The sequence below is a fragment of the Aquila chrysaetos genome, chromosome 4, assembly GCF_900496995.4.
Source record: "Aquila chrysaetos chrysaetos chromosome 4, bAquChr1.4, whole genome shotgun sequence".
Taxonomy (NCBI): domain Eukaryota; kingdom Metazoa; phylum Chordata; class Aves; order Accipitriformes; family Accipitridae; genus Aquila; species Aquila chrysaetos.
Genome location: NC_044007.1, coordinates 55290078 through 55303377, shown reverse-complemented (window position 1 = coordinate 55303377; position 13300 = coordinate 55290078). Strand labels below are relative to the sequence as shown.

At 47.3% G+C, this 13300-nt stretch overlaps 1 protein-coding gene across 1 annotated transcript; it reads left to right on the top strand.

The window, feature by feature from the left end:
* Positions 1–2366: 2366 nt before the first annotated feature.
* Positions 2367–7371, top strand: TMEM200C (transmembrane protein 200C). Its single transcript, XM_030012695.1, has 2 exons — positions 2367–2790; positions 4984–7371. Exon 2 carries the CDS (start codon positions 5027–5029, stop codon positions 6671–6673), a length of 1647 nt encoding a protein of 548 aa, XP_029868555.1. The 5' UTR covers positions 2367–2790; positions 4984–5026; the 3' UTR covers positions 6674–7371.
* Positions 7372–13300: the final 5929 nt, after the last annotated feature.

Sequence of the window (13300 nt, the reverse complement as noted above, 5' to 3'; positions counted from 1 at the left end):
GGAGAGGAAAGGAGAGGAAAGGAGAGGAGAGGAGAGGAGAGGAGAGGAGTGGAAGAGTAGAGGTATATGAGATTAGGCCTGAGCTTCAAAACTCCCCCGTTCACTTTAACCTTACTTCCAAACAATCAAAGGTGGACAGGAAAGGCTAACAAGGAGAAAGAAAGAAAACCCAGGTCCAATAACCTCTTTGCAATTCCCAATAATTATTTAGGTTCACCACAGTTTAATGATAAATGCATGGCATCATGTAGAAAGTTATACAAATAAGGCAGGAGCTGAGCCTGCCAGCAGTGCTCAGCAGTCAGTGCAAACACAGACAGTTACAGATTAACTCAGGCAACCAGTAAACCAGACCAATAGGAAAGCTGCCTTTTGCAACTGTTCCACTTCAGGGAACACAAGAACCCACATCAACTAAAACTAAAATAAATATTTCATTAAAGCTCCCAATGTATTTGTTAAACAAGCAGAAGAATCTGTAGGATAGGTAGGGATTACTTGGCAAAGTAACTTGCTCTGAGGGATTCAGCCTGCCATTGTACAACTGGTCCTTACCATGTAGAGCAAATTAAGATTGCATTGCTAGCTACTGCTGAACAACACCTTCAGCAGCTTTTCATCCAAGAACATATTTCTTATTTTCCAGGATTTGGCCTCACCTACAACACATTTTGCTAAGAGTAATTTGAAAACTGTGAATGTGATGATAGCCTAATCACTCAAAACTTTTGCAATAAAAATATGGAAAGGCCGTTGTATAAAAAGATAGCTAAATAAAATGGTTTAGTTTGACAGAAATAGAAAATATGACTCAGATAAGGAAAAGAGCTCTTTGCCCTTTAAAAAAATCCCTCTCGTTCCTCCTCTTTCTCTAACATGGGAGCCTTTCAGGGAGAGTCTGGTGATGCTGCATTATTGATGTGATACAGGTCTCCAGTGGGAACAGATGTGTTATGTTTGGTTTTCTCTGATAGTCTGGGCTGAACACAAAGCAAATTACTGAATGTCAGAAGACTCGGGTTCATCGAGACCGTTCAAAGCACATTTTTAAAAGAAGTTCTTAAATAATAAATCTTAAATTTCAAGCCTGTTGCATAACCAAAAGTTACACGTATACTAAAAGAAATGTGTCCCAAGTGATTTTGCTGAGACAAACTGCAAACGACATTAAAATGCATACGTGCAGCTTTAGGATTTGTTTGTTCTCAAACCAGGCACTGATAGTTGGGGTGAAAGACACGTAATAGCACAGTCTGGGTGAACACAGAATCGCAGAATTGTTCAGGCTGGAATATATACAATTTAACTGAATATGCATAATCTCTCCCACAATTTTCCCAACCAGTGTTGGCTCCTTCATTTTTAAAAACACAGTTTGACACCATAAATGTTCTCTTTATTGCCCCTCGGTTTCTGGCAGGCTGTTTTACGCACGGCATAGTCTTCCCACACAAGAGGTCAAGCAGAGGCAGAAGAGAGCTGGTTTGGCCCAAGCTAGGTGACACTCCAGCTTCAGGAGGAATCCAAGGCCACTGTACAAGGCAGGCTCGGTCCATCCACCCCAGAAAACCACGCAATGTACATTAGGAGCAAACCCAAGTCACGGGATGATTTTTCTGTATTTACTGAGATACCTGCCTGAGATTTGCCTTTCTGTCTCATGGTGGACCTGTAACAAGACTCGACTAAAGCAATCAGCAGTAATCTCCCCTCATGAATAAGAGAAGCAGTGTGATGGGACACGCTAGACTATGTCTCACTTAAGGCAATAGCTTCAATGTAATCACTTTTCACGACGCAGCTCGGAAGAGAACATCATTTCCTGGTCCCTGCTGAAAACGAGAGATCCTGGGTGACACCACTGACGTATCTCAGCTGCCGCTTTCTTCCTTCATCCTCTTTCTTCATCTTTTCACCTGGTTCTTGGCTTTCTCCCTAGGCATTCCTGCAAACTTGGGGGGGGGGGACCAAAGGTGGAGAGGCCGAGCCTCAGGCTGCCGAGACAGCTGCTGGTGGAAAGGAGACCGAGGGGCTTCCCGCTTCCCAGCTCCTAAATGGGAGACCTGGCGAACCCTGGGAAGGGCTAAGGTGGTGAGAGGAGGCAGGAGCTCACGCGGTTTGGGAGCGGACAGCCCCGGGGGGTCGGAGTCGGGGAGGAAGCGGGGAGAAGAGAGGCCGCACCCCGCCTGCGGCCGGTCCCTTGTCAGACGGCGGGAGAGAAAAGGTCGGCGGGCGCGGGTCGGTTCGGGGTGCCACGGCGCGCACAACATGGCGGGCCGAGGCGAGGGCGGGCGTGGCGGTAGAGGGCGGGGCCTCCGAGGGCGGGGCCGCCGGGGGGCGGGCGCAGGTGCGCAGGTGGCGGGGGCGGGGGGAGGCGGCCGCGGCCATCCTGCCGCAATTTCCCTGTGTCACGGCTCCCGTCTCCTAGCAACGGCGCCGAGTCCGGCCGCCAGCCGCGGCAGCCGCGCACCGCCCGCAGCGGCGGCGGCACACGCAGCGGCTCCGCCGGGCCGGGGCGCGCGCTGCCGGGGGGCGGCCCCGCGGCGGGAAGGATGCGGCATGGCGAGGGGGCAGCGCTCCCGCGGAGCTCCCTGAGGCGGCCGGCGGCGGCGGGGCCGAGGGGGCGCCCGGCGCTCGGCCCAGCCCCGCCGCCCGCCCGCCCGGGGCCGTGAGGGGCGGCGAGGCGGCGGCGGGGCGGGCGCCGCGCGGGGATGCCCGCTCGGGCCGCAAAGTTTCTTCTCCGCGGCGGCTCGGCCGCTTTCCGCGCGGACTTCAACCCGGTCCTCCTCGGTAAGTGACCGCGTCCCCCCGCCGCTGCCATCTTGAGCGGCGGCTCCGACCGCCGGCGACCCCCGACCGACGCCCCCGGGAGGAGCGGGGGGGGTGGACCGGGGCTGCCGCCCGCGGGTCTCGCCGCCCTGCCCCGACGGCGGGGAGCTGCGGGGCCAGCCCGGCCGGCGCGGCGCCCCCGCCCTGCCCGCGGGGCGGCCGGCGGCAAGCGCCGGCTGGCGGCCCGGGGTCTGGTGCCGGAGCTCCTTTAAAGCGGTGCGTGGCCGCCCCTGCCTCGGCAGCCGGAGCCCGGCGAGCCCCGCCGGTGGCGCCCGAGGGGTGGAAGGCATTAAACCGGGTCCTGTCAAATCTGTATCTGGTCTTTGCCGAGCGAGGTCGGGGCAGTGCTGGACGGCTCGCCTAAGGAGCCGGCGGCGGTCGGCTGGGGCGTGGGCGGCGGTCACGATCAGTTCGTGCGGGACGTGGCTCCAGCCCCTGCGAGTCCCGTCCCGGGGTGTTTTACTGCGCCGCGGTCACTGGCAATGGCCGGCGGTCCCTCGGTGCCCTCCTTCGCACGGCGAGTTCTGCTCTCTCCATCGCCAAAACGAAGCGCCAGGCGATGCCGAACTGGGAAGGTTCCTCGGTGCTGATTGCCATCTGTTTTCGCCGTGGTAGAGGAGACGGGCTGCTGGCTAGCGGGGCAGCAGGAAGAAGGAGAGCAACGAAGCGGCAGTTAAAGCAAAGCGTGCCCCGATAATTACACTTTTACATCAAGAAAAAATGCTCTTTTTTTTTTAATAAATAGTTTAGTGATAGGAAAGAGAAGACGAGTGTCTGCTCTTTGTTTTGAGCGTGCGGTACCTCGGAGAGTAATTTAACAATGTCCTCGCTGACAACACCCTTTTTTGGGGGAAAATACAAACAGAGCAAATGGGACACAAAATTACCGCATACGTGGCAAATCTGGGAATAGAACAGAACAGAAATGAGATTTAAAAGCTGACGGGGGAAGGGGAGCAAGATTTTTTTTTTTTTTAGGTGCTTACTTAATCGCCTTTCAGTGCAATTAATTGAACTTTGTGAATTGTATTTTATTCGGTGCTGTCATCTTTTGCTCCCTCAAAGAAAAAAAATAATGGGACACTCAGAAAGAGAAAGGGGGGAGGGGATCCTGCTCCTCAGTAGCATGAAGGAATATCTTTCAAAAAAAATTGCAACAGTGCAGGAATTGCTCCTACACGCTGCATTTTGTAGCTCAGATCACTGGAATGGGGATGACTTCTGATGGTCCAGTAAAACAAAAGCCATAAATGCTCAACGTTTAGTACCCTGCCAGTTTCCATACAAGCAGTCGTTGCTGTTTCCCCAGGTGACTCGCAAGGGTTCGCTCCTCCTTTAATAAGATTTGACATGCCATCTCTTACCTGACAGCCACCATCTCCCCTTTCTGGGGGTGGAGGAATTTGCCGCTGTTACATAACGGTTACCTGGAGCATCACACGTGTTCCCAAACCAGGGATGCCTCTGGACCGCAGGCAGGAGATGAATTTCTGCAATATTGCAGATCAAGGGCAAATGGCTAGGAAGAAACTTTCACAGGGCACTGCTTTCCAGTGTTCAAATGTTTCCCTTGTGCATTTCACAGTAATTCCTTTCCCACTCATTTAAGCAAGGCAAGCATGTTTAACCTTCCCCCCAGTAACATGTAAGCAGTGTAATGAAACAAACAGTATCTATAGATCAAACATACTGCCTTCCTGCTTTTATTTCCTCCATCCCCTCAAATCCTGCATGACATCACTAACCACAGTCAATGTGCAGTGTAACCCCAGACGCTGTTAGGGAGTGGGGCTCAGCATCCTCTGAGCTCTGGCACTTTGCAGGCTCCTGAGACTTGCAAGATCATTTTTTTGTTTACACCAGCAGATACCACTCCCTCTACACTCCAGGTAAATGATAAAGAAAATAATTAGCTGTTTGGCAAGAGTGTAGCGGGGCACATGGCTGCTTCGATGCTGTCAGTCTGCCAGTCTCTTACTCACACACAGGAGCTGCATGGGCAAGGGTGATTGGCCTGTGGGTGTCATCCCCCTTCCCATTTGTTGAGGGTTTTAATTAGCAGGAATTTGAATGAGGAACAGCAAACAGAGACACCTCTTGTGCTGCAGGTCTGCCCCTGGTCCTCATCCTCTTCTCTTCTCCTTTTCACTGCAGGAGCTGGAGTGGCTGGAGGGGGCAGTACTCTGGGTAGCCAGCCATGATCGCCACTGGAGGCCTCCTCAGGATCTCGGCTAGGAAACAGGACCCCTTGCGACCCCAAAGCCAAGTCCCTAAACGCAAACGCAAGGCCAAAAAGAAGCGCAAGAACGACGTGGTGGTGGTGAAAGGCAAGCTCAAGCTGTGCTCCCTCTCGGGGCTCATCGCCCTCTGTGGCATCCTGGTACTGCTTGTGGGCGTCGCCTTGGCCGTGGTGGGCTACTGGCCGAAGCCCAGCCAGGTGTACAGAGAAGGCAGCATCAGCGGGGGCCGTCATCTGGCACCTCAGGGTGGCACCCCCAAGAACCGCTCCCGGAGCGAAGGGGCACAAGCAGGCATCCATCCAGAGTCACCCCCCAGAGCCAACACTTCCACCACTGCTACCATCCGGGAGTCCCCACAGTCCCCCACCACTTCTTCGTCTCCCCAGGCCTCCGTGGGTTTCCTTTTCCGTCTTTTCTCGAGCTACTTGCATTCAGACAAGCTGAAGGTGCTGGGCCCCCTCATCATGGGTATCGGCATCTTCCTCTTCATCTGCGCCAACGCGGTATTGCACGAGAACCGCGACAAGAAGACCAAGATCATCAACCTGCGTGACCTCTACTCCACTGTCATCGATGCGCACAGCCTGCGGGCCAAGGACAGAGGCACCCCGGCCTCAGCCCCTCTCAACGGCTTTGTCAACTACGTGCAGTCCCGGGGCCTGGAGCTAAAGCCTGGCAGTGAAGGCCTGGGTGCTGCGGCCATGCTGGCCAAGAGCTCCTGGCCACCAGGACTGGGTGTCTCCCTTTCCCCACCAGACCTGGCGTCCTCGCCGCGGCGTTCCTCCTTCTCCACCCCCCCACAGCCGCCCAGCCTGGCCGAGGCAGTGTACAGCATCTACCAGGAGCGTGCTGCCCTTGCTGGCCGCACCGTCACCAGCCCACCCTGCAGCCCGCCGGAGAGCTGGGGCCGGCGCAGCACAGCCAACTCTATCGTCAGCTCTTCACTGAGCGCTTTCGCCCTCCTGCCCTCGGCGCCGAGCAGCGGAGAGGGAGGCTGGCGGAGGCCCCCTGGTGAGCGGGGAGCCCGGGAAATCCCACGGGGGGAGTTTGAACTGAGTCTGACCGACCTCAGCGGCAGCCGGGTCGAGGGAGGTGGCGGGACAAAGAGGCACAAGCTGGTTGTCAGGCGGCAGAGCACCAGCTGCTTGCCCGATGCCAGTCGTCCCCATTTCCCTGAGCCACCTCGGTCCCCGGCTGTCATCGGGGGCCCGGACTCCAGCCTCTTGGTAAAGGCATCTTCTAGCTACTCCAAATCTCTGGATCTGGGGGGGTCGCCCCCCTCAACCCCTCCTGCCATCACCAGGACGGACTCCCAGAGCTCCCAGTCTGAGCCTTCCAGCAGCAATAAGGGCTACAGCCACCTGGAGGAGACAGGCACCTCCTTGGAGTCAGTTGCCAACACCCCAGCCAGTAAAATCCAGGACTGTGAGGAGGAACCAGTTGAGAAGACAGACCCCCTCAAGGCTACCAGCAGAGAACAAACAGGGGCGCAATCCCAGCAAACTCAAAGACAGTATACAAATAAAGAGAAACTCTTTATGATTTCTAGGTCGCACACTGCATTAGGGCTGGAGGACGGGGAACTGGAGAGTACTGGTATCTAAACAAAACAGAGAAGGCACGAGGACACCTTGAAACCCTCCACACCTCCCCCCCCTTCTCCATCTCCTTGTGGACTTAGGAAACTGATCAATATCCAAAGAGCTGCAGTATGTTACCCTTGAAAATTGAATTCCGTAAATCCTGTAGATGACTTCAGGAAGAAAAAGAAAATCCTTTCTGTCCGATCGTGATTGTATGTTCCATGCAAGCCAAATTGTATTAAATATCCACAGTCTAGCAAGTTCTTTGGATCAGATTAATACAATTTCAGACAGTATAACTGTGCACTTTACTGTTTTGATTTCCAAGTGCCCCTTCTTCTCCTCTGATTTCTTTCTTGCTGATTTGCCACTAACTGCTTGGAAACCACAGGCACCTTTTTAAGCTCAAGAGCAATGTGGTCTTCAGATCAAGAAAGCCGAGCTCTCTCTTTGTTTTGGTTCAATCACTAAAAAGTTTGCAAGGCCTTAAGGATGACGTACCTTGACAAAGAATGAGTTTGTTTAAATTCTGGAAAAAAAATGACAATTTAGAAGAGACTGGAGCGGAACAGAGCTCTGATGATTTAGTTAAAACCATTACATTCCTGAATCCAAAATACCTACTGCTACATGATACTTTATTAAGTATTATTACACATGTATTGACTAATAGCATTGAAAGATTATTTTTTTTTTTAATAAAACATTTACAAACAAAACTGCCACACAAAAAAGTCCTTTATTTTGGTAAGTAATTACAGATATCAGAAAACTTTTGATTTTATACTGTGAAAGATTATAGAGATGCTATGAGGCCAAAGGTTTGCTTATGCTTTTAAGTGGGTAACTAATAATTTAGGAGTAATTTAAAAATAAATACTGGTTCAGTCTCTGAGAAACCACACTAATTCAATCAGCAGATTCTGTCTCCATTTCTAACAGTGCTCTACTGACAGCTGAAGAAATGTGACATTTTGACATGCTAAGGAAAAAATTTAAAGGTTTGGCCTATTAAAATTAGATTTTTTGTAACACATTAATCTCAAACTGCAGCATATTCTTTCTGGATTTTTCACTTCCCTTATAACTGTTACATTAAGCTTTTCTGCTGTTATGGTTCCTATTTGTGAATGCATGTGCATATGGTTAATTTTAAAGCATAATGATAGCCCTGTCAATCTCGTAGCAGTTGGCCTTATTGAAGTCAGCGGAGGTTTCTCACCAACTTATGCGTGGTGAGGATTTCTTCCTGCGTGAGAAAAGCATCAGGTTTCCTGAAGGCTGGAGAATGTCTTTTCTGTAGGCAGATTTTAGATAAATTGATGAGCTGTTTCATTTTCATAGCTGTAGCACGGCAGGCACTCTTTTATTTTGCCAAAACAGCTTTATGTGCTGAGAAGATTTTTGTCAATACTTCAGATTTTAAATATGGATGTGGCATTTCACTACTACGGGAAGAGAAATCGACATTAAACAAATACAATGCGTAGGCAGGCAAGAGTCTTTCTGTTGCAATTAAAATTTTTCTTACCGTTTCATGTTTTAAAATGCTTAGTTACATATTTAACTACTTACATTACAATACGTTGCAAAATGAAATATAACTATCACTAAATGCAATTGCATTTAGTAATCCAGCAAAATCCTTCATTAAATAAAGCTAATCTAAAAGAAAAGAAGAAAAAAAAAGAACAATTTGCCACGTCAGAGTCTCGAAACTGGAGAAGCAGCAAGTGCTTATTCTCTCGAGCAACGAGACATCCAGGTGGCAATATCTTTCCTTCTGTCAGTGGCAACCAGTACACTGACAATATGAACATCAGTACAGCATTTTTTGCTATCAAACTGCTAGCACCCAGCTGGCAAAAATATGTAGTAAAATTGCCTTGACTGGCATGGGCTGGATTAGACACCATGTGAAGTGGAGAGCAGGCAGCTCGGCTGGTGCTGGTGTTTGCATGGGTCTTTCCTTGCAGTTCCCCATAGGCAATGGCCCTGCACTTCTGCTACTTCTCCTGTCACTTCCAACAAGATTTATGAGATGTAGCCAAGCAGCATTACCTGGTACTGATGGAGATGCTAGTTATGGACACAACTGAAGACACCCTGTTTGTTATTTTCTATGCAAAAATCCTTCATTGAGGTACAAGGGAAGAGGCGAGTCATGGGTGCTGCTTTCTGGGGCATGGGGTCCTCATGAAGATGTGGCAGGGGTTTGTTTTATTCTGAGAGGGGGAAACATGCTTTTTTAAATATTCTTAGTAAATAGTTCTTTAGTCATCCAAATCTAGTGTGCTCTGAAAAAAAACCCCTACTTTTAAAAAGCCTCTGGCTACTCCTTAGATTGATTTAAAATAAAGCAGCCCAGTAATTCTTCTGACGATTAATTTACTGCAAAGCTTTCTGAGTAACAAAATTAAAACAGAGTTTGGGTTTAATAAGTAAAATTATAGCTTGTTCCTGTGTTGCCAAAAAAGGTGTGAAACATGAACTTTCATCAGTCAAGCTGGATTTTTAATAACAGCAGCCAGAAGTGATTTGTAACATAGATTAATAAGCAGAGAAAACTGCCTCTCTCTGTTTGCAAGTTATCAAAAAATCTCTCATTATTTTTGAAAATTTATTAATTAAAACTATTTGTTGAGCAGCTTCTGGGGTGGTGGAGTTGGAGTTACAAACTTTTGTTTAAAATTCAAGATAGGCAAGCTAGTTTAACACGCCGATGTTGGAAAACGGCTGAGAAATTCAGTCCCTGTGCACCAGCCATGACTGCAGTTAGTACCATTAGCCTTGGAGAGAAATGCAGCAGCTGGTGAGGAGCTGAGCCTTTCCTGGTGATACCAGCAGGTGTCCGGAGTGCTAGGGTTTGTGCATTGACCTGTTCTTGAGCATCTCCCAGCTGGCCCTGACCGCTTCTCAGGACTGCCAGCCTGCCTCTTGGCCACTGTTTGTGCATCCTGTCAGGTGCTTACGCATTTTTCTCCTATCTAGTCTCTTCCTTTTAACCTTCATCTCCGGTGTCCTGCCACCAAGTGCTTCCTCCACAGCCCTTGTCAAGAGCTGAGAAGCTGCCTCTACTTACCAGTATCCGCCTGCCTGTGTGTTGCAGAGAGAGATGTGCTCCCACACAAAATGTTTATTAAGAAGGAATTGTTTGTCCCCCTATTTAAAAAGTGATATCCCTGAAGATATGTTAAGCTAGAATACCTAGGCATAAATTTTTGCTATGGAATGTATGGAAATGTATGTTTGGTTTTGGTTTGACGCATAGAAGTGCTATGATACTTACATAAAATTTCCAGAGGAAAAGTTAATTTCTGCCTGAACCCTCAGAATACTCCCATCACTAGGTAGAAGGCTGCATATGGTCCTTATGAATATAGATGCTGCTTGGGCCAGTCTGAGGACATAGGCAAATGCCCTAATTATACTTCAGTCGTGCTGCCGTTTATTACAAAATCCTCAGGACTCCAGAGAAGCTGTTGACATGATCATACTGTAACCCAGTTCTGGCTCAGTTTTCACTGGCTAGCAATTTAAAATCCTTCCATTAATCTGGCTCACTTGGCTGAACTGATTTACTGAACTCCCCAACTGTTGACATATCAGCTGATCTACTACAAAAGACTATAGCCCAGATTTATTACCCTGTATTGTTTAAATACATTTTTAACAGCCTTTTCAAGGACTGATGCTGTCCAACAGTGAGTAATAGTGCATGTACAAACATTGAATTAGGTGGCTGTTAACATAGTTGTAAGTCTGTAGTGTGAGAGAGAGTATGGATTTCCATAACAGCCAAAACAGTTTACATGGACGTAGCAACACGATTTCAATTAAACAATAATTTTTATTAAAAGTAATGGAGATGGCACAATGATAAAGCTTATTGGATTTCAGCAGGAGGAATAGCCTTTGATAACACTTAACAGTTTTTCTTTCTAAACAAGAATATGTTCATGTGGATGCAATAAAACAGGACTGTATTTATAGTGAGAAATGAGAATTACTAATAATTTAAGCAGATCACCAATTAATGCTTTGCCTCATTAACATATTTCAGTCCTCAAATTTCTCTCTGCATGTGAAAAGAGGGAAAGAGGGGGGGGAGAAAGAAAAGAAAGCAACAACCAACCTCTGGCCATAACCTAGCCAGAAATCAGACCTTGCTACACAAAACCTGAGTGCTCAGTGGTAGGTGATAATTAAAATCTTAATAATCAATAAAAGTATAGAAATTTTTTTGGCCTTTTTTTCTTCTAGAGAAAATACATCAAACTTTCCTCAGAAAAAAATCCTTTCTCTATCACCTTTCCAAGACTGTCAGTAGCAATAATGCAATGCTTTATCCAGGCTGCATAATTACTATTTTTCAGTTTGGGCTCACAAACAGCCGACAAGATGCACAGGATGTGCAGGCACATCTAAGAGGATAAATAGGGTCTCACAACCACAGGAAAAAATCTTCCATGGAAGAGTATACTGTTACCTATTTTATTTCAGAAGCCAGGCTCTCTATTTATCACTTCTAAAACCTCCAAAGCAGAAACGTCTAAGTGAGCACACTAGAAAATATCTTCTGCTGTTTAGCTTGCACTGTAAGTGTGGAGACAGAGGGAGACCCTGGAGGGCCAACAGAGGCAGGCATGATCAGGTGAAATGGTATCGAAGTTTGGATGGGGGAACTAGGCTACTAGAAAGGATCTGACTGGATCACAGGATAATTCAGGAATTGGAGGATCATGGCCTGTGTTTATCCACTGGTTAGTCTTTTATCCACATTTTAATTAGACAGAGGCAGTGGAGCCACAGTACTACTTTTAAACTTTTTCTCTCCATCATTATTTTTAAATTACATAGCAATGAGTCAGAAAGCTTGTTTGGCAAAAGTATCAAGAGATGCAAACTAAGTAAGTGTCAAAATCACTATTAAAACCTCAGGCCATGAGGTTTCCTTCACCCTTCTCTGCACAAAGGAGTTTCAGTCTAAGATTTTGGGTATTACTTTTTCTTTTTTCCTTTCCCTTTTCTCCCCATGACAAGTTTGGTTCTGGTGAGGGCATGTAACTGGTACTCTAGGACTAGAAGGTAGAAATGGGGAAAGATTGTTTGGCTTTAGAGAAGCAGCCTGTTCCACAATAAGCTTTGCAGCTAAAGTAAAAAATGTCAAATAAAAAGTGAATGTTCAGCATTCAAGTGATTAATATATTATTCTCATAAAGGTTTAAATGAACTCCAACTTTGAAGAAAACATAACCCACAAGGCCAGGGTATAGTTATTGCCAAACAATCAGAAGAACCATCACAATATTTACTGAAATATCTAAATATATTGAGATGAATCATGTTTTGGTTTGTTTTTTTATTTTGTGTGAACTGTAAAAGATAAGATGTTGCAGTACCCATTGTCACATAAGATGAGATGGTACACTACCATCACATAACCTAGGCTTGCTTTTTGTTCATCACCACTTGTAAGCTTTGGCACGCTGCTGACACCATCCTCCCCAACCTGTCTGGGAGCAGGCTGAGGCCACGCCATACAGCTTCCATTTTGTTGCCATAAACTAAATCAGCTATTTGTAAAGAAGCAGGACTTCATAACATCACCATCAGTTCAGGTAAGCGTTGGAGCTGGTAATGACTTTGCAAACAGAGGTGGCTCAGTACAGGGTGCAATGCAGCTCCCCTCACACCTCAGAGCAGCACGGAAGCCTGTGGTAGGGTCTCACAAAAAACTACCTGCAAAGGCTTGGTAAACCAGAATTTCTGAGGTCTGCCACACAAAAGTCACCAGAGGCAGCTCCATCAGCATAAATCCCTAATGAGCTAATACGGTACTTCTGCAACACCATAAAACAGCCTTCCTCCCTCATTCCTGAAGCGTACTTTAGGTCTCTCTGAGGGGCGTAGCATGTTTTTACTTCACTGACTTTACAATCAAAATTCATTTTAAAGAAACACGGTTTAGTCTCAGAGCCTAATAGAACCTATTATTTAAAGTGCTTATAGAGCCCCTATTAAAATAGCATCAGATGACCTCACAGTCCTTGATGTATTTCTCTCTAACATGCCTTGGGTACAGAGCATGACTATCTTCCTCTATAAAAACAAGGCAGAGAGATACAGCCACAAACGAAGTGTGCAAAGAACAGATTTATTTTTTCAAAAGGGAGAAGGATATAGGCACCAGTATGCAGTGATGACAGCATGCAAATATCTGCCTCTAAATGATGTTTCCAAACCACACAAGTAGCCTACTGTGGAACAGAGCCTTGAATGCTTGTCCTCCAAAGGGGGATCCATCCCTCATCTTTAACAGAGCCTCTTTCTGCATGAGAGACACTGAAGTGCTAATCTATTTCACTATGTTTCAGACTCATCGCACAGAGTATTACAGGAAATAACTTGGTAAAAGCATAAGACTTTCCAAAGAATATTTAAGGACATCAGCGACATGAGGAAGTAAAAATGAGAACAGGTAAAGTCTGACACTGCTTATTAGTTTACTGTGGTAACACAGCATAAGGTGATGATAGTAGCGTCTCTTTGGGTTTTGGAAACATAAATCTGTCTGCTGGCACTGCTAACTTAATTAACACTTCAGGCTGCCTTGATGCTTGAAAATGCAAACACAACAGTTCTTGC